The sequence below is a fragment of the Vanessa atalanta genome, chromosome Z (assembly GCF_905147765.1).
Source record: "Vanessa atalanta chromosome Z, ilVanAtal1.2, whole genome shotgun sequence".
In the NCBI taxonomy this organism is placed as follows: Eukaryota; Metazoa; Arthropoda; class Insecta; order Lepidoptera; family Nymphalidae; genus Vanessa; species Vanessa atalanta.
In genome coordinates, this window is record NC_061902.1 from 1,756,586 (window position 1) to 1,778,893 (window position 22,308).

Here is a 22,308-nt window from a genome sequence, read left to right on the forward strand (position 1 = left end):
CACCGTCCTGACCATTCCTCGTTATTGACCTTTGATTTTATTTCGATGAAAATGTCAAATTAAATCATTTTCGAAATATAAATTTCAATCTTGCATCAATACGCGAAAGAATTATATAACACCATTCAAAGTCAGTTTTTGCCTATTTAGAAGTTAAAAGAAGTTCTTGAAGTCAACCGGGATCTTCAGTTAAGTGACGTTAATGGATTCCGGGTCAGAATTAATTAATTAATAATTCAGAAATGACAGTTAACGTGCTTAATTTGTATTTATTACGCACTAGTAATTGCCCAATTGTCGAAAATCAATCGTTATTTATTAATAAGAGTAGTCTGAGCTGAGCCTGAATTTATCAGATACATTACCAATAAAAAAAAAAACTATCAAAGTGTTAGTGATTTATAATTTGGACATGACGTGTGTTGGCAGTGTGAATGTAGACTATAATTGTTTTATGTTGTTGAATACTAGCTGATACTAGCCTGATTCACTGGGCAATTATTAAAAAAGGGATAGACCTACGGAATTTACAAAAAATATATCATGACATTCCTCTTTTGACAAAATATGCTTATAATGGGTTCATAGTTTTACCTTTGCGTATAAAGATGGAGATTAGGCTCTGTGGTCCTCGTAAAGGAGCCTGTATGAGCCACACGTAAAGGTAGTCACTAAGGTAGTAATGTGATGGCTAAGTGTCAACACCCTCCTCTTACAAGCAATGTGGTCTGGGAGGAGAGATATTACGAGCTGTAACTCTTCTTTTAAAGTTTACTTGATACCGTGTGCATTATGACAATTCATCACGTCTGAATACCATGCTGGTATAGCGACTATATTATAAGGCAGCAGTGCGATTCTGTGAGAAAATGCTTCAAATCTCACTCGTGAAATATTCGCAACTGAATTTCAGTGATACGCCATTTTGATACGTGTTTGTTGTATATCACATTCTGACATTTCAAACACATGTGCTGCGGTGAGTTTCGAATTTCTTGTTACAGAATAGCCTAACAGATCTCGATCCCGTGGCAGTGAGTCTAAGCAACTATTCGGGCCAGTAGTAAAGTAATGAATATTTCTTTCAAAAATTTCTGCATTGCTGCCTGAAGATTGTAATTCAAAAGTGTTACCATGTCCTTGAATATCCATAAATCGATTTCATTCTTAGAAGTGAGACGAGCAAATTCGCCTCGTGCTAAATTCAAACATTATTTATTCAAAAAGGCTTCGAGCGATTTTGAATCGTCATGTTATTAAATACAAATACAATTCGGCGTGTAGATTCTACCGAGTGAGAAACTCGATAGTGACTCTTTTGCTCAACTGAAATACACAGTCAAATATCATAGTGTTTTAAAAAAAATGGAAAAATCTTACACAGACGAGTACTGCTCAATCATACCACAGCTACAAAGAACTACTTCCGGTTACAAAGATTCAGTAACGATAATAAATCACTGTTAATATATACGATTTAAAAAAAAAAAATCTTTTACATATTCCATTTCCCATATGTTATAAAGATATACTATAAATATCTCACTGATCGACTCAGACTTTTTTGTCACCACAATTTTACACCACATTAATAAATTAAACAAGGGGCAGAATTTCATCCAACATATCTTTGCTCGTGATGTATTCCATCGCAAACGAGCACGAATTGAACTACGAAAACAAATTAAATAATTATGAAAATTCAGTGGGACTAGAATTGAACCTGTACCTTAATCTTTTATTAAGATCAACACACTACAACGATTGCATGTCAAAACGAAATAATTTTCGATATCTTTCTTTTGTTTCAGCTTGACTTCAACCCCATAACATCGTTCCTGTTCACTCTCGACTTTTTCATCATCGTGTTGAACGTAAGTACTTAATTTTCTCTCCTTTCAATTAATTAAAAAAGGGCGCGTCATAAAACTTTTATCTTTACTCGTCGTTCAGCTTTAATGCATTGAGTCAATCGAAAACGAAATAAACCTCGTGAAAAAATATTCTTTATCGCTTGAAAGAATTTACCGTTATATTCGCGGGTAAAGAAATATGAGATTGAATCCACTATTAGATCACGTTTTCTACGACCTATATTAATACTGATTACTTAAATTTGAATTTAGAATCAATTTGTGTTTCTTTTTTTTTTTTTTTGCGACAAAAATATTCGAATGTACAAATTAAGCGTTTGAATCTGTATTCCAGCTATTTCTGAGTTAATCTTTGTTTTGTCCTGCTTTTACGGTGTAACTGAGCAATGTTACTATGTGATTTTTTTGCAAAGAGTTCGTTTGTACTCTCGCATGTGACATAGATGAATTTTGTTTTTCAAAATAATATGTGTACCACTATGGCCCTCGTGGCATATATCAGTCGCTTTATTCAATACATAAATTTCGTTCCATGTCAAAATGACTTAACCGATTTCGTTTTGATTTATTCTTATTATTTACGTCAATTATACGGGATGCGTTTTATTCAGAAAAAGGTGTTTTTTTTTTTTAATTATGTATCGTAATTTTATGATTCCCGGTTCACGTTGAAATGAATTTACGAAATTGATTACAATCCAACGAAAGCTGATGGTGATTTATTGAAACTTTCATTTTAATCTTAAATTTGACGTATAAGTCCATAAATTTACTTGGAGGTAGGGCTTTGTGCAAACACAGCAAAACTTGCTACACAGGCACAAGGGACATGGCATCTTAGCTCCCAAGGTTGGTTGATTCATTGATGTGATGTAAGGAATGGTTAATATTTCTTAAAGCACTATGGGCAGTGGTGATTTGTGAGGTGATTTGAGAGGCCAATTTGTGTCTTAACTATCACATACAAAAAACGCACACTATATTTATAGACATATATTATGGATAAAAGTAGGAGGAACCGTTTAGTGTGTAAAGTGCTCATACGCTGCTCGAAGAGGTAGCGCGCTGCCGACGACTTGTAGCTACGAGTGACGTGACTCTTAAATTCGGTCCTATAACTTCAAAAGACGAAATAACTTTAGGATAAAAGTACATGCGTGGACTTCAAAAACACATTTATTTTAAAAAGGTGCCCTTTTTTCCTTTACCGTGTGATGTCCACTTCCACATATTAGAACTTTATTTTTAGTGAATAACTTTTAAGCAAGACTATCTTCATATTAAAAAAAAAAGTAACTTTAAATTGAATTCCCGAAAATTCATCACCGAGGGGATGTACACGAGGGAGTCAGGGAGGTATTAATAATCAATACACTCCGCTTTTTATCTACCGTATTCAACATGTTTGAAATTCGACAGGATTTTCCGTAAACTTTGTACACATTCGCTAAAATGTTATTAACAACATCTACCCCACTTGTTGGTTTGTTCATTTAAATACTTACACATTTAAATCTTGGTACGAATATTTTCTTTATGATGCTTTAGAACCTTATTTAAAATTATTAAATATCGATTACATTTGTCTTGGTGTATAAAAGAAAAAATTTTGTCCTTTGGAAAAATTTACTAATAATATACTTGATATTTTTATTCTTTACTTGGACTAAGCATTTTTGACGGTGGAGCTTTGTACTAGCCTACAGCTAAACAGCAGCACCCAGTATTGTTGTGTATCGTTTTGAAGGGTAGGTGAGCCAGTGTAACTACAGGCACAAGATACATAATATCTTAGTTCCCAAGGTGGCGCATTGGCAATGTAAGGAATGGTTAATATTTATATATATCGCGCCATTGTCTATTGGCGGTGGTATTTACATCAGGTGGCCTCTTTGCTCGTCCGCCTAACTAAATCATAAAAAAGCGTGTAGATTAGCCTATTTAAATAATACATGACATTTTCACAGTAAAATATTTGAAATAAAATTTGAATATACAGTTTCAAAATAACTCTAGTTCCAGCGGATATATCTTAAGTATACACTGACGTGTTGTCCAAGTTTTGCTGCATTATTCTGTAAGGGTACTAGTGGTAAGGTTATTCTCGGTACAATACGAATCTACATATATAAATCTTTCAGATTAAAGAACAAAATTAAAATGATAATTCTTGATATCTTTGCGTCTAGAAAAAAAATGTACTCTGCTTGTTTAAGCAGAGTACATTTTTTTTGCATGTATTATACACATTATTCGTCCTCGGAATTACTCTGATGGAAACCGCATTAAAATCCATTGCATAGTTTAAAAGATCTAATCGTACGGACGGCGGGAAGCGACTTTGTTTAATACTATGTAGAGATTCGATAGAATTTATTAGTTTCATGTTTCAAAACAATCAAAATTTCAAGATTACATTCTACCTTCGATGTTTCTGTATTTAATTAAGAAAAGATATGATCGCACGGAACATTATCGAATATACAATATTGAATTATTTTTGAGATTTTGTGAAATTCTTTCGTCATATGGATCATCAGCCTTATGTAAAATTAAGGTGTCGAGGAAAGAAAAAAATACATAACGAAGACATTCACTGGATAAAGTTTAATATGCTGACATTTGGAAATTAATTAATCCATTGATGAAAGAGAAATAAACTAAATATTAATTCGCCATACTAGCTGAACCTACTTTACTTTACCAGCACACAAACTGTCAGCACCGTTTTACCCAAGAAGGGTGAATTAAAGATATAGAAGTATCCTATGTCTTTCAGGACTCAAAATATGTCCGTACCAAATTTCATATAATATTCGTATATATAATATTTATATAAACTTAATTTATACTGTGTAGTCGATTTTAAACGTTTTGCTGGAAATGAAAAAGAGGATCTCAATTAATCGATCGAGCAAGATGTTTAATTTACAGACCTTTTCTTTTTTTAGGTTTACCTTTATATTTTTAATTGAAACTTCTATTGTTATTATAAACTGTTTTTCAAACATGTTTGACAATATCTATTGATATTATAAATTGACAAGCCAAACGCGGAATTTTATAAGAGATGTGTGTCGCGAGGAGGTTAACACTACAGACGTCCTAAATTCGTTTCGCTACTGAGAACTATTTACAGAAAAACTCTTTATTGACTCTTAGGCTTTGAATTCTGATTTCAATTTGTCAGTCTGCCACATTTGCTTCTGTTTACATATTTTCGTATATTATTGTTTATATATTATCATTGTTGTATTTAGTTGTTGGAAACTTCAATAAAAAAAAATGCTATTAAATTTATAGAATTTCAGCACTTATTCAAGTTGTATTAGTAACGAACACAATTAATATAATGAAATAGCTTTTGTTTCATTTTCTAAGGAATCATTAACAGCCTGTAATTTTGCCACTGCTGGGCTAAGACCTCCTCTCCTTTTGAGGAGAAGGTTTTTAGCATTTTCCTCCACGCTGCTCCAATGAGGGTTGGTATAGATGTGGCAGAATTTCGTTGAAATTAGACACATGCAGGTTTCCTTACGATGTTTTCCTTCACCGTCCAGCACGAGATGAATTATAAATACCAATTAAACACATGATTATTCAGTGGTATTCGCCTGGGCTTGAACAATCATCGATTAAAATGCACGCGTTCTACCACTAGGCTCACTCTAAAGAAAACTACACACATATATTAGTTGGATTTTTTTAAATTGAATATATGATAGATTTATGATCCCTTTCGATTTAAGCCGAATAGACGAGGTAAGCCTTTTTTTAATAAAACATGGTATACAAGAGTAAAATTTCATTGTGATATTATAAGTAGAACTTTGAAAATTTTTCATACACCAATAAATAAATTCAACTCTTTTTTTTCTTTTGTGATATAGTGGTTGGATGGTAGTCACAGTCATAGATATTTGACTTTGATTTGTTGAAATAACACCATCAACTTATCACTAAACACTTAAAATCCACAATTGATATAGTTAACATTCAAAGTGATACGTCTTTAAAGGTGTAAACAATGTCGACCTTCAAAAATATAAACCAAACTAACCTATAATTGAAATAAGACATAACAACGATAAAATACTATATTGAAAGATTTAAAAGCAAATAAGAAAACTAAAAAAAATCGGTGCCGTAATAAATATTAGCCATCATACATCACACCTATGCACCACGAAGCTTGTAAAAATTTGTGATTTCTGATTTCCCTCGTGCCAGAAATTACACCAGCTGGCTCAACCTTCAGACCGGAACATAATACTAAGTATTGCTGTTTGGCGGTTTCATAAGTGACGCTTGGCATCTACCCAAATAGGCTTTCACTATGCTTTATCATTATCATCATCCTCCTGCCTTTTGGGGTCGGTACAGCATGTCTTCTTCTTCCATACTTCTCTGTCTGACGTCATCAATGTTACGTCTCACAAGTAACATTATTTCCAGCCGTATCATATCATATCCCTATAATCAGCGTGTAAAAATTTCCCTAATAAATAAGACTTCTTAGATGTTCAATATTTATAATATGGCGTTAATGTTGATTGATAAAAAATGAGTACAGAGTTTCTCGCTAGTTCTAACATTACGAACCGTGGGTAATTTTACATTGAATCAAATCTTAAATAAACACGATCCAAAAGTCTAAAAGTCTTTTAATTTTATAATCAACGAGATAAATTCATTATAAACGACTCTGTTTGAGAATACAAATGAGAGCCAAAATAAAAATAATGAAAAATGGTTCTAATTATAAATTGTTTTCGTTTCCACCATTTGTTTTGACATTTCACAAATTAAATTAGTTTGTTTATTTTGTTAAGGGTTTAATATTTTCTTAGGATTAAATGAAATTATTGAACAAGTGTATGGTTGATTTGTTACATAAATTTTTCATTCTTTATTTTAATATAATAGATTCTGCGGTGCTTATTCTGTACGAAATCAGTCGTAAAATCGATTTACGATATTACGATATTTTGATGCCCGTGTATTTTAAATGTTTTAATCATTATAGCCGAGATGGCCCAGTGGTTAGAACGCGTGCATCTTAACCGATGATTGCGGTTTCGAGCCCAGGTAAGCACTACTGAATTTTCATGTGCTTAATTTTTGTTTATAATTCATCTCGTGCTCGGCGGTGAAGGAAAACGTCGTGAGGAAACCTGCATGGGTCTAATTTCAACGAAATTCTGCCACATGTGTATTCCACAAACCCACGTTGGAGCAGCGTGGTGGAATATGCTCCAAGGCTTCTCCTCAAAGGGAGAGGAGGCCTTTAGACCAACAGTGGGAAATTTACAGGCTGCTAATTATAATTATAGTCAATATCTTACAGTATTTACTCATATTTTCTGATCGTTTTACGCGGGGATTCCGTTAAAAATTATTAATTATTCTTCGTTATCCGTAGTTACGCTGACTCACAAGATATTGCTCTTTGACGGTAGAATATATTCTTGCGCTAAGCCTGCCACGGTAAATAAATCAAACGATCTTAATATTACGTGAATTATAATTTGAAAATAACTAATAATAATTAAGTATCTTAAAATTAAACTCAATTATAATTTAAACGATTAAAATAATCAAACGAACAGACAAAAACAATGAAAAACTTGAAGAATATCGCTTTTAATTACTTTTCGTTTCGAAACATTCACGAATTTACGTCTTTGTATTTAAACAAAAGAACATTTTACAATCAATTTAGATACCATTTTCTCGAACACAATGTACAAACTTTCTACTAAAATAAATTAATACTGCTTGAGTGATACGTTTTTTTATTCAGTACAAACGTTAACAATTGAAATGTTTAAAAGACTCCGATTTCGTTTCCGAGCATTAGCACAATTTAATTATATCTGTTAGAGTTTATACGGATAGTATTTCATTATTTTAAACAGAACATTTATTCCTGTAAATGATTAAATAGTGATCGAGTATTTCCAAAGACATTAGTATAACAAAATAAAAGACATTTATATTCGAGTTGGGATCATAAAATAAATTAAAAAAATATACCAAGTACACAAAAGTAAAATATCATCGGATGTCATTTTTATTCTTAAAAGGAACATCAAAAGAGCCGAGATGGCCCAGTGGTTAGAACGCGTGCATCTTAACCGATGATTTCGGGTTCAAACTCAGGCAGGCGCCACTGAATTTTCATGTGCTTAATTTGTGTTCATAATTCATCTCGTGCTCGGCGGTGAAGGAAAACATCGTGAGGAAACCTGCATGTGTTTAATTTCAACGAAATTCTGCCACATGTGTATTCCACCAACCCGCATTGGTGCAGCGTGGTGGAATATGCTCCAAACCTTCTCCTCAAAGGAGAGGAGGCCTTAGCCCAGCAGTGGGAAATTTACAGGCTGGTAATGTAAAAAAAAAAGAAAAACAAAAGACAATAAAGTGTTCCTATTGGTTTTCTTATATTCGATAAAGTTTTAAATATTAATTAGATTTCAATACATTAATCAAATACTTGCTTTAAATCACGAGTTCGTTCGGGTAAAATTCATACAAAGTTACACCTCCCATTTCCCCCTTGAAATTGAAATTTTCAAAAATCCTCTTTAGTGACTGCGCGTCTATATCGCGAAAGGAGTAACTAAGCTAGATTTCAACTCAATCGAACCTATAATTTCAAAGGGCATTCGCTTACATGCGAGTATGTATTAAAGTTTTTTAAGTTCCCGTATAAGACAGAAAAAAAAATTGTATTTAGGACTGTAATTTAATTTATACGATGAGTACTACATATTCATGATAATATTTATCATAGATAACTCATAGCGTACACTTCAAATTACATGAAATAAAAATAATTATTTGGCCATTTTTTATGTATATAATAATTTTGTACATACACCAAAATGCACACATTAATAGTAAACAAAACAGTTATATAAATAACCATTCCAATATTGTAACACATATTATCTTTCTCTTGATAGTGATAAACTAGATGATATATTTATAATAAAAACATATGATATCTATGTAAGAATCATAAGAGTAAAACGACGGACAAAATTGAACTTTCCAGAGGGGTTGGAATTAATTACGGTCATGTATAATGCTTAGTAAGCACGACCTTTCTCGAAACTCGTAACACACATACATACGCACGCACACTAACATTTACACGGACATATGCAAGTACACACACATCAACTGTTATTATGTGTGTAAGAGTAGATTTTTATTTAACCATAGTAGTTTACTTGGTAGGAGGGAAGAAGAAGAACTCATCATATTATGTCATATCACCATAATAGTAAAGTCAAATACCGTTGTGTTAAGGGCGAATCAGTCAGTATAACTAGAGGCATAAAGGCCATAATTCCTTAATCCTCAATTTTCGTGTCGAATTCGTGATATGAGGAATTATTAATATTTCTAACAGTATCGATGTCTCTGGGCTGTTGTGGCAACGTTTGCTTGAATACATGAATCTTGGCTGGCCGACTTATTGCGGGCTTAAGTTCGAGCAATTGATTTACATGCCTAATTCATCTCGTGCTCTGCGGTTAAGGAAACCTGCATATTTCGGATGCAATTCAGCCACATGTGTATCCATCATCGTGTTTGAAGTTTCAAAATTTATCCATCGGATAAGATGAACTCCTGCTACACCACTGTAAGCAAGCTCTTAATTTACTTTGACTTTTGTGGAATTGAATTAAAACTATATTCACACTTAGGACATAGAAAACATAAGAAGACAATGGCAACGTGTACTGTCACTTATGGTCATGAGCCATTTGCCTGCCTAAGGAAAAGAAAACAATGCTAACATGATGAACATAACATGAAATAGTGAAATTACATATAACAATTTGTCAACAATGTAACGTTGTGTAATCAAATTAGTTTTATAATGATTAATATTTTTGGATGAACATTATGGGATTATTAGAAGAACCATTAGGAGTTAAATCTCGAGTTTCGTGCGAGATCACACGATCACGTTGACAGATCTCAAAAGAACTTTGTACAATCAATCTTAATTACCTACAGCAACTTTACTTAACTAAAGTAGCAGCGTATTTAACCTTGAAGAGATCAATTCGTTGTTCGTATTTAATTATTATTTAGGATATTTAAGGCCACCGATTTAGAAATTGGGACAATTTATTTGATTTTATTGTCAGATTTCCTGAATTTAATTTGGTATTTTTTGGAAGGACGTTTTTGAGACTATGTCTTTCTATGTAGGCACCTTAACCTAGAATCCTACATAAGCATGTAGGTTTAAGAATTTCTCTAACAAAAGACGATCTGTAAAAGTGGTTCGCTGTATTCATCAACTGACATAATACAATAAAAATCGAAATACACTGTTTTTCATATATATATTTACATTGATATTTTGCATGTTATATTAAGTTCAAGGTAAAGTTCTAATTACATCTTCTATGTTATATGTTTTAGTCAATCAATCAAGAGTCCGACGCAAAAAGGTTTCACTTCTGTAGAATTTTCTTAGTTGCGTAACATTGATACAAAAAATATACTTTTTTAAATGCACATCAGAAATTAATTTTAAGAGCCCCGGGATTTTCAAACTACCAGAACCTTAGAATCTGCAGCTTTACAACCCATGCCCACCAACGAATACTACTTAAATTTAACAAAAAAAGATAAGAAGACAACAAACAACGGCCGTAAGCGATGACAGATTAGCCTTTTATCGCGTCGCGTACAATATTTTACGTTGATTTGACGTATAGATCTATTGACTACCGAAGGCGCGACCCTCCACTTTAATTATCGGATTTCATGAGTGACGCTCGTGATAAGAATAAAGACAGGAAATTAGTTATATTATGATTACTTATTTTTTTTAATTTCACGTGTTATTCAAAAGAAAAGAATAGAGCTATAATGTATTAATGAACATTACAATGCCAATTTTTTTATCTATATACATATAAAACCATTGGAGTGTCTGTTTGTAATATTAAAATAACCGCTTCTTACTAAATGCATTGTAAGCCTAAAAGTTGTATGTATTGTTATGAAAATTTATCGGTTATTTTTAACTTGGATTTTTGAATCGTAATTGTCTTTGTATTTATTATCTGTTCGTTTCGTGGGACGGCGTCACTGCGTGGTTGCCGTGCACCTACCGATACTTTTTATTTTGAAACGATAAAATTATTTGTACTTCATTTTACATCAATTATATGTAAACGGACGGTTACCTACGTCATCAATGTATATTTCCGTTTTTTAAGAGGTTCAAGTTACTAAACCTCTTTGTACAAAAACCAGCCACGTGCAATATCTGACAAGTTTTGCCGAATTTTCATTCCTCACACTCCCGAAGGAGTGTTTTTTTATTATATCTAATTGAATAATATTTTTTGTGGTTTGTGAAATTTATAGGATTACAGCAGGTATGTATATCATTTACACGGTACATATACCAAAAGAAATCAATTTATGTCTGTCTGTCAGTTTGTTGCGACTAATCACTGGAACAGCTGGACCGATTTTGACAGGACTTTCACTAACAGAAAGCTGATGTAATAAAGAGTAACTTAGGCTACAGCAAAAACTTTTTTGTTAAATACAAACGCGCACGAAGTCGCGGGCAGAGCTAGTAAAGTAATATAGTCAAAGTCAAAGTCAAAGTCAAAAATCTTTATTCAATATAGAAGTGTTTGCACTTGCTTATTGATTGTCAAAAATCTACCACCGGTTCGGAATTTAGCACCTCGGACCTGAGAAGAACCGGCGAAAGAAACTCAGCGGGATATATTTTTTTTTATATATTTCAAGATACCTTCTAGAATAATGTTTTATAACGAAATTTTCTTAGTAAATACTCCTTGCATTAAAACAAATCTTTGTAACGAATATCTGGCATTATAAATTAGTGCTAGTGTAAATATTTTAATTGCTCATGATAGTGGGTTTTAATTATTTTACTGCTATAGACCGAATATCGAATGAATCTCGTTCAATTCTCACAATATGGTTCCTAATGGGCATTTCATTCATTGCAGCTGCATTCCATAATACTAAATGCTAATGTTTTGTAAAGCGTAATTCTGGTTCAATTTTGCATATTTTGCTGTTCAACGTGGCGTCTATATCTTATACTAAAAATAAGACCAGCTGAGTTTCTTTCACCGCTTCTTCTCAGGCCATACCCTGACCTGAAAAGAACCGGTTTTCTTTTCCGAACCGGTGGTAGTGTTTAATTTGACTATAAATACGTGTTGTTATGGAGATGGATGCGAGTTGCCGAAGAAAGGCCATAGTGGCGTGCATGTGGAGAGGCCTTTGTCCAGCAGAGGACGAATATGGGCTGATGATGAAGTGTTATGCTTCTATATTGAATAAAATAATTTCATCTCGATCTGCATTGTACCCAAACGGATTACTCATACAATACATTTAATGTTTCTATTTGAGTATAATTAATGAATCATATCGTCAATATTTCAATAAGAAAATATACTTTAATATCAGTATGTTGATCTTTCTTCGTTGATTTTCTCAACAATTAGCTTAAAAAACGTATTAGTAACACACATACCGTTCATCACGCACACATTTAAAGATATACATACATTTTTATAATACGTGAACTTGTTTGAACTTTTCTTTATATTATTATTATTTCTAAATGAAACCGCGACGTATTGCGAGTCGTGTATTAATATATTGTAAGTCGAGTGTAGGGTAAGAGGCGTTAAATGTCTGCCTGTCCGTAAAATATTCAGGACGGGAACACGATTAAGACTCAATGCCATATAAAATGTATAAACCGTTTTGTGTTTACGGCAGAAGTTCATCGTAAAATATAACTTTTATACTTGCTCTATATTTTCTTCAACATTAAAACTGACTATTAAGGTTCAAACACATCTGAGCTAGAAAGGATGTCCTAGAAGTCTTAACTGAAAGTCAAACCTTATATGGTTAACTTTACAGGAAGTTTTTTAACAAACTAAATTTATTAATAATTCGCCGTATACACGATGGGATATTCCATCGGAACCGAATTCTATATTAAGAACATCAAAAATACTTCCATACAAACATTCACCCTAATTTCATTGACGTCAGGGGCGAATATCCTAAAAACACTACCATATTATTATAAACGCGAAAGAACTCTGTCAGTAACCTGTTCATGCTTAAGCTTCTGAACCAATTTAGATGGAATTTGGTATGGAGATAGTTCCCGGGAAGGATAAAAACTACTTTTTTAATTTAACTCCCTCACGAGGGTAAAATGTGGCGTGGCTTATGATAGAGGTAGTTTTACAAATATAGCGCGGGGTAAGCCGCATGTTCAAAATCCGCATTGTGGAAAATCAAAACTTCAATGAAATTATAATAACAAAAAATCATTTGGAAAATTTATAGTCTAAAATACATTTACGACGACGAAGCAGACGACACTAAAAGGCGAGTATGGTAAAGTTTTTAAATAAGAATTTAAATCCATACTTATTAGCTTATCGAATTCCTCTGGATGCAAGCGGAATACGATATCTAACAAATAGTACCCACAATAAATGCCACACTTCTTGACCGCAAACCAATGCATATACTTATTTTTAAAATGGTTTGAAGTCTTTACGAACATTCTATGAAGAAATAAATAAATTGTTAGGCAATTTTCACCATGACTAGAAAGCTAAGTACCGAAACAAGGACTAGCGAAGTCGAAGACTCGCCTTTCTATAAGAAAGTCAAGGTCATATTTGAAGAACCCGACCGGCTCTTAACAATTATTAAAATAGGACTATCGAAGCCAGAAGTTAGCCTCGCTGTAAGAAAGTCAAGGTCGTTTTTGAAGAACCAACTAGGTCTTAACAATTATTACAAATGTATTTTAGTATCTGAAAACTAAACGTAGGTATTTTTGTTTCTCTCCATTTTTGTATAACATAGTAAAAAAAGTTGTGTTAGGTTAATAGATAAAACTGTCCTTTTCCATGCCGTGATAATTATTAATTGAAACAACACTTAGCTAAATATGTAATTACCTTTATTTTTAACCTATAAATGGTGAATGTTTTGTAAGTTGTCCTTAATAATAAAAATAAAAATAAAAAAAATAAACGCTTAATTTGACATATTAAACGATTTTCGAACTTAAAATAGGCGTATTAAATAAAACAAGTGAAGTCGAAAATCATTATTATTATATTATTATCGTTTATTAAAGTACCATGTGAGGTCGAAATTCATTCATTTCACAATTGACGCATAAAATATATAATGGTAAAGCATAATTCGAGCTATATAAGTTTTATTTCCCTAGTTTTATGCTTAAAGCACTATACACTTATGCTATTTTACTCTGCAGTTTATTTGACGGTAGGGCTATATACAAGGCTGTAGCTATTTACCAACCGCTAACATCACAAGTTTTATCACCAAACAGCAATACAAACATACATAATATTTCTGTTCTGATTTGAAGGGTGAGTGACCCAGCGTGACAGGTACGAGAGACATAACGTATTAATTCAGAATATTTCTTACGGCGCTATTGTATATAGCCCGCTTGCCAATCTCCTAAACTATTTTCTTTACAAAGTCACAATGAATGTCTTAATTTTTGCCTGGAGATAGTGTAGGTCAACACCTTTTTTTTTTAAACTGAAAAAAAAAACAAGCATGCATTGTTTGCAAACGTTCCTGTTCAATTGTGGCGAGAAAAGATTGCAGTGAATAGTTTAGTTTAATTTCAAATTCCAATGTTTCACAATATCGCTGGTATTGTACCGCTGTCTGTCGGTCTGTGGATGTCCAACATTTACAGACCACGGTATTGAATTTAAAGCATTTTATTTTTTACATAAAACTAGAACTCACGTTGCGCTTGAATCTAAACAAACTGTTACAACTGGCGACTCGCTCCAACATCATATTAATATCATTTTAATGTAAACTCACGAGTAATGGTTATATCTTTTATAAAGAAAAAATAAAAGCAGACAAACAGCTTATACAAATACTCGTACCGTTGCTGGGCAAAGAGTTTCTCCGCTCTGGAAAAGGAAGCTTGAAACTTCCACGCTATTCGAGAGTTGCAATTGTGAAAGGGTTTTTATCTAACACATACAATTTTCCTTCACTTATTCCTGAGATAAATGATAAATAATTAAATATGGAATCCCAACGGTACTTACCTTAATTTTAACCTCCAATTTTCACCCTAATATTTCTTATTGTTATAAAAATGTTATACTACCTACAACTAATTATATAACTATATAATTTTGAACGTGAAAGTCAGTTTGATTGTTACGCTTTCTCGTTTTAGCTAATCAACCGATTATCATGATTTTTTGCATAATTTTGCTACATAGTACCCGCTCTACCTACAAAACAAAGAGCTGAAACTAGTATTTATATAAGCCTACGTACAAACGTATTTTTTTATTTTTTTTATTATATTATATAATCCTATAATGTAATACCATATAATACCTGTAATCAATGCGATGAATAGCATTTAACGAAATTACGCTCGAATAGAATAAATAATTGTTTTAAATATAATGAATTATAAATATTCGCAATGAAATTTCGATTCAAATATAATAATATTTGACTTTGAATGGAATTATATGTAATAATATATATGTAGTATACATGCGTATTTATATGTAGTAATATTATTATATGTAACTTATAAATTTACATTTACAAAATATATTTTAAGCGTTTCTCGTTGAAGTCGTAGTTTGTCGATAAAGATAATTAAAATTTTCATCAATTTCGCCGTGTAGTTAATTAGCTTTACGTGTAAAATAAACGACGTTACGCAGTGCGCAGTGTGACAATAATGGCGGTTATGCTTTCAGTTTTTAAAGCTTATTTTGCTCGAAATTATATCTTCATAGATACATATCATATCTAAATATACTGTTACATATATATGTAACCGTAAAATTGTATTGACTAATATATATTCGAATATATTTTGTAAAAAAATTACAAACACAGCATTGAATTTACATTGATACGCGTCAAATTTAGATAATTTTTATTTATTTAGTTTGAGTTAGGTTAGTGTACTCCTATTTATTTATTCAACTTCAAATTCAATTGAAATATTATTAAATTGACTCAATCCAAAGCCAATGTTATTTAAAAATATATATATACGCTTTTCATAAGAATTCTACTGTAATGAACAAAACTAGTAAACCAGTGAATAAAACATAATCATAAAAATAAAATACATAAAAGCTGTAAAAAATCGGTTCTAGCAGAGCGTGGTTTCGATCCACGGACCTCTGGGTTATGGGCCCAGCACGCTTCCGCTGCGCCACTCTGCTGTTATATGTAGCTGGCAAAAATAACGTACTATTCATAAAATATATTCATGAAAATACAAAATTTCATCATGAATCTGAAAAATATCTCTATCAGAGCATAAATTCTAAGGTAGCGTAATTTTACTTAATTATTTCTACTAAATTAATGAAAATAAATCCTCACTGAAGCGTACGACTAGCGAACCAATATTGCTGTATTTTAATTACATTAATAAATAATCTATTAGCATTAGCAGCCCGTAAATGTCCCACTGCTGGGATAAAGGCCTCCTCTCCCTTTGAGGAGAAGGTTTGGAGCATATTCCACCACGCTGCTCCAATGCGGGTTGGCGGAATACACATGTGGCAGAATTTCGTTGAAATTAGACACATGCAGGTTTCCTCACGATGTTTTCCTTCACCGCCGCTGCACGAGATGAATTATAAACACAAATTAAGCACATGAAATTTCAGTGGTGCTTGCCAGGGTTTGAACCCGATATCATCGGTTAAGATGCACGCGTTCTAACCACTGGGCCATCTCGGCTCATAAATAATCTACATAATAAAAATTTAACAATACAAAAGGCCACTATGAAGCGTAAATACATAAAGTTTGTGTTCGTTAGTCAGAGCGTGTATTGCGTAATAACGTTATCAATGTATAGATTTTAATAACGTTTTATTTAATTTGGGTACATCTTTACCCCAAGAAGTATAAGGGTCACACACTAGTATTAATATTTTTTACTTCTAGATGTAATCCATAACAAACGTATGACCCCCGTTCTTGCGCTCTGCGCTGCTGTTAGTCGCTAAATTAATTAGTGTGTGTATGTAAAGGGATGATTATATATTATGTAAATTATTACACATCCATTTAGCTACCCGGAATTATCTTCAACCTTTTTTAGATCATTACCTAAAAGCAAAACCACTTACTCAAAAAGTGTTAATAAGTAATTGATATTCTTCACATTAACTATATCCAAAAAATCATTTTTAGTGAGCGTCTATATCGCGTAAGGAAGTATAAATATACTGGATTTCATGTTAACCTGACCTGTTCTAGAGATCTCGTAATGAGGGGTATTCACACTTTTATGTATAATTATACATATACAAAATAACATATCAAGGTAACAAAGTATTTTGTATTTGTAAAAAAAATATTAATTAATTGAAAAAAAAAAACATTAATAAATCGACACTTACTAATTTCATCCAAGTGAACATTGCAATTGACTGACAACTATCTCAATAATCTTCAAATATTTCATAAAATCTAATAGCGCTATTTGGAAACGCACACTGCCATCTGTTAGCAGACAGGCACATGTCAGGACATGAATTTCATGAAAACATGATAATAGTCGCACTCTACAGTAAATAATATGGTTGAAATAATTTTATTAAGAACGAAATATTTTATTTCTTGAAGTACATTCAGTATTCAATACAAATATTAAATATCTTTCAAGAACACGCCACGCGTTATTTTACGGCAAGAATAAGAACTAGAAGAAATTACGCATGTTTATTTATGTAATTATTGTTATTTAAAGACTTAAAATATTTTAACATCAAAAACTAATTTAAGAAACATGAAATAATTTACTACGTGTTCATTTCGTTACCAAGTCTCCTAGTTATATTAAGTTAACAACTCTCTTTACGAACCAATACCATTAAAAAAATATCTGTCTGCACTGTATTCAAATAATTGACATTGAGCTACGCTGTTGGTCTAGTGGCTAACTTAAAGACCGATATATTCTATGGTGCGTAAATAACACGGGCGCCAAGCTTTGACGGCTTTGAAGAAATCCTTTTTGGAGCCACTCACTCTTCAAAAAAAGATAGCCAGAACACTGCTCTACCTATGCGATTGATGTGCTATAGATCTCAAGAACCTGCGCCTAAATCGCAGATTATTACAAATTATCTAGTAATTTTGGACTTGATCTGTCAAGATATTATTCGTAGCTGCTTAGTTTGTGAGTTCGCAGTGTTTGTGTAAGCAACAGCTTTACGAGGCTTCCGAAGTACGGACGCCCCGCGTTTTGCGTGGTTATGAGCGATAGAGACACTTCTGTTTGTGCATGTACTTATGTTAGATCCAGTTGCAACTATTTCTAGAATGCCCAACGTAAAATCAGCTAGGGTAACATGATTTATATATAATAAAGCAGAGCAGTGAATGAAAAAGAGCTTCATCATTAACTTTTCACATTTTATATCGAATGAGATAAAATATCAGAAGTAACATTTTTTTTAAATACTTTTAATGTTTCGTTAATTGTATATTATTTTTAACATTGTATACTAATATTACTAAAACAAAAACAAATCTGTATGTCAGTCTGTTGCTCTTTCGCTAAAGCCAAATTTGATGAAATTGGCTAAAACTGCGAGCGACAGCTAACAAATAATATATTTCCATTTTTGTGTCAAAACACGGTCAAGCGATTAATAATATTGCGAGTTACTTATTATTCGAGTTTGATAAAGTGTTTAGCGGTTCGTAGTCGAACTTTGATTGACAGTAATTAACTTTTACAAAACATTGTTACTATATTCTTTTCCTTCATCAAGATTCTGTTATATAGTTCATTTATTTTTTAATAATATTGTCTTGTCGATAGTATCAAAACTTATCAAACAAAATCGTACGAATATATCTATGTTATTTATACCATCTTTAATTTCATGCGATGTGTTTTTGGCTTAGGAGCGTACACACAAAAAAGGAAAGTCAGCGAAGCACTGTGATATGATTAGATCTCATCACATATTCTGCCATCAAATTGCCATACTTAGTATTGATGTATTCTGGTTTGAACGTTATGTGATTCAGTTTAACTACAGACACAAGGGACACGACTTCTTAGTTCCAAAGGCTAGGTTTCTTACAGTAGCAATCAAATAACCCTTATGCAATGCCTATCAATGAGTTTAATTTAAGAAGTGTTTCTTCAAAATGATGACCAGTACCTTCAATATAGTAACAATAACAAACTATCACAATTTCGTGATAAAATAAATTATCAACCGACAAACCTCGGGTATTTTACTTAGTTCAAATGAATTGTTTCACATTAACACAAATAGTTTTAATAAATGTTACCATTAAATAGTTTCGCGGTCCCAACGCTTTCGGGTAATTGGCCTGAAGCCAGAATTAATTCCTATTTTCGGGGAGGGTCGACCATAGGCTGGTCATTTGCATAAATTCTATATAATTTGAACAGTCCGTTTTGAAATCTTAGATCGAGTCAAGAATAAAATATAGGGATTAATTAAATGTCTTATGAAAATGGTTTGGTCAGCTGATGGTTCTTGTTATTACAGTTATAAATATATATGTCATAAGCTAAGTATCGATGTACATGTATACGTAGGCAAATTGCTTAAAAATCCAATTCTAAAAAAGGTCTCGTAGTAAATATCATTTTGCCTTTTTCTAATGCCTTATAAAAATCTCGTAATTTAAACCTCGGAAAGCGATATATATCTAATTTCATCCCAATCAAAAAACGATCGAACAGCTCCAGTTAAATCGCTCCCATGTAACTTAACGCCATTTCGAAATCTTAGGTTCCATTAAGAAGAAAGGAATAAATTAAATGTTTTTTAGTAATCATTGATTTGATTTTCCATGTAAAGTAATTTACTTAGTATTATAAAATTAAATGTGTTACTATACAAACATATTTACGTTTCTGTCATTTAATGATTTATAAGTTTATATAAATGTATTATTTAAAATAGTGTTCCCTGTGTACATGAAAAAAATTTACGGAGTTTATTTAAGACGGAATTGTCTTAAAAGCTTAAAATTTGTCGTGCTTTACGGTTTTAATTACGTAGAATATGGATTATATTCATGTTGACAACGCGTAATACTTAACCGAAGATTTTAAATTTAAATAACAGCATGTTGAGCAAACCACTGAGTTTTCGCCATACAGAAAAACTTCGGAAAGAAACCTTCAAGAGTCGTTAATAAAAAAATCCAATCCTTAAGAGAAGAGAAGCGTTTGGCCAGCTGTGAGAGATTTGATTACTTACTGGACACGTAATTTACTTAATGACAGTTGTTAATGACGCAGACTGATACATATGGTCTCATCCAATCGCAATTGGAGTAAAGCAAAATACAAGAGCTATGAGCAAATCGCATGGAATATTACATTGTTATCTTTGCTCCGTCTTCCATTGTAATAGGGTTTACAATATTGAAGGGTACGTCATTTTTACATTTGGGATTAAAGCTGAAATCAGCTTTGTAATTTTTTAAATAAGTGCATAAACCATATAAATCCTCAAAATTTCAATTTACTAGCTATTAAATATCTTTTTCTACTATACTTGTATATTCCCGAAACCTGGAATCCCCAATATCTAAGGCCTTCGCTATAATTTCGGTACAATTGATTTAGTAGGTCTCTGTTGAATAGAATAGCGTCTACGTTTCATTGTTGTGTGCGTATACAGACCTCCAAGTTGATATATTATGAATGAATTCATTAAGATTTCGTACTTAAACAATCAGAGGGTTCCTCAGAGATTTACTTTTGGTCCATTTCTCTTGCTCGTATTCAAAGTTGACTTATCGTGGCTGTAACAAAACAAACATGAGATTGTTCTGAATGCCCATAATACCACTTTATTTAAAAAAAAGGTGGCAATTATTACAGAACAAGGTCGTTTCGTAAAAATATAAATAAATTTTAAATAAATCGGGATGTCGATCTATTCAGTACAAGGAATTAACATAAACTTGTTTCTCCTGTTACCTGACTACAAGGGGTCGGCAAATCTGTACACGCTTAATTTTTAATTGAAAGATTAAAGAAAACCGTCATAGAACGCTTGTGTTTTAAAGGTTATTGTAATTTTAACGACGTTATAGATGACCGGAAATTAGACCTAAATAACTGTCATTATAAACTAAAATTTCTGAAAAAAAAATAACCACCTGAGTTTCTTAAGCCGATTCTTCTCAGGTCTGAGTCGGTTCGGTTGGTGAGAGAAGTTATGGTGAACCGATGGTAAAATTTCGACATTCAATAAAAAAGGCTTCTATTTTGAATAAAGATATTTGATTCAGCGATCCGATAACAAACAGACAGAATTTAGAATTTATAATATCCTGATATACATATAGATAAAGCTATTTACATAATACAAGGGTTTACGTTGTCTTGTCATGTTAAACCTCAATTTAAACAAATGTACCTGTAGACGGTCACAACGCCACAAGACCGGCGTTATTGAATTTTGTTGTGGTTAAAACAGCAATCCTGTAAACGTCAAGACCAAAGACAAGACAAAGATTGGATCCTGTTACTCGAAATATTGGTAAACCTAATCAAGTTGGATTCCAAGTTTATAATAGTATCAATGAATAATGGTTTTGACTTAACTAATTTATTCAAAGTGTTCGTACTGTTTGCAAACAAAAATGTAAGTTATATATAATGATATAAGAAAACGGAAAAATTAAAACATAACATGTGAAATAATAAATTATTTTGAGTATTTATTGTACTTTAGACTTTGTGGGAAGTAAAATTTCATTTGTTTTGTCAGTTTTGGCAGAAGAAGTGGTCTAGTGATTATGAGAGTGTAGGAATAGTGCAATAGAGTGCATTTTCTTCTTTTTTGATTTGACCTAAAGCGACCCCACCCCCTCTTTGAGAATTCTCCAGGGGAATTATGGCAATCCGTCATGACGTAAATCGGTACATTAGTAAATTGTCATAATATGAAAACTATAATCTATTACGATTTATTGGTGAACATTAATTTGGAGTTCATAATACACTATGATAAAGATAAACTTTCATTAAAAGACTTCATTTACAGAAGACTAATATTGCGTTCATATTTCGCAGAAAACTTTGTCACTTAAATAAATATTTATATAATATTTATTGCCTCCAGCTTTGCATCAATTTAATTAGTCATTTATGTTCAAACGAATAGTAAATACTCAAAACTTATGTTAATTTAAAAACTTTTTTAAATTATGCTGAGCTAAAATTGCTCAGCGAACAGAATCGTGGGTCGGTGGTATGCACCACTTAATTTTCAAATCATCAATTTATGTTTAA

General features: G+C 32.2%; 1 protein-coding gene across 2 annotated transcripts in view; it reads left to right on the forward strand.

The window, feature by feature from the left end:
• The window catches only part of LOC125076181, a 189,608-nt gene that overhangs the window by 112,687 nt on the left and 54,613 nt on the right, over positions 1 to 22,308 (forward strand). For both annotated transcript variants that reach the window (XM_047688191.1, XM_047688192.1), the window contains one exon: positions 1,812 to 1,874. In XM_047688191.1, coding sequence (XP_047544147.1) covers positions 1,812 to 1,874 — 63 coding nt within the window. The remainder of the gene's footprint in view (positions 1 to 1,811; positions 1,875 to 22,308) is intronic.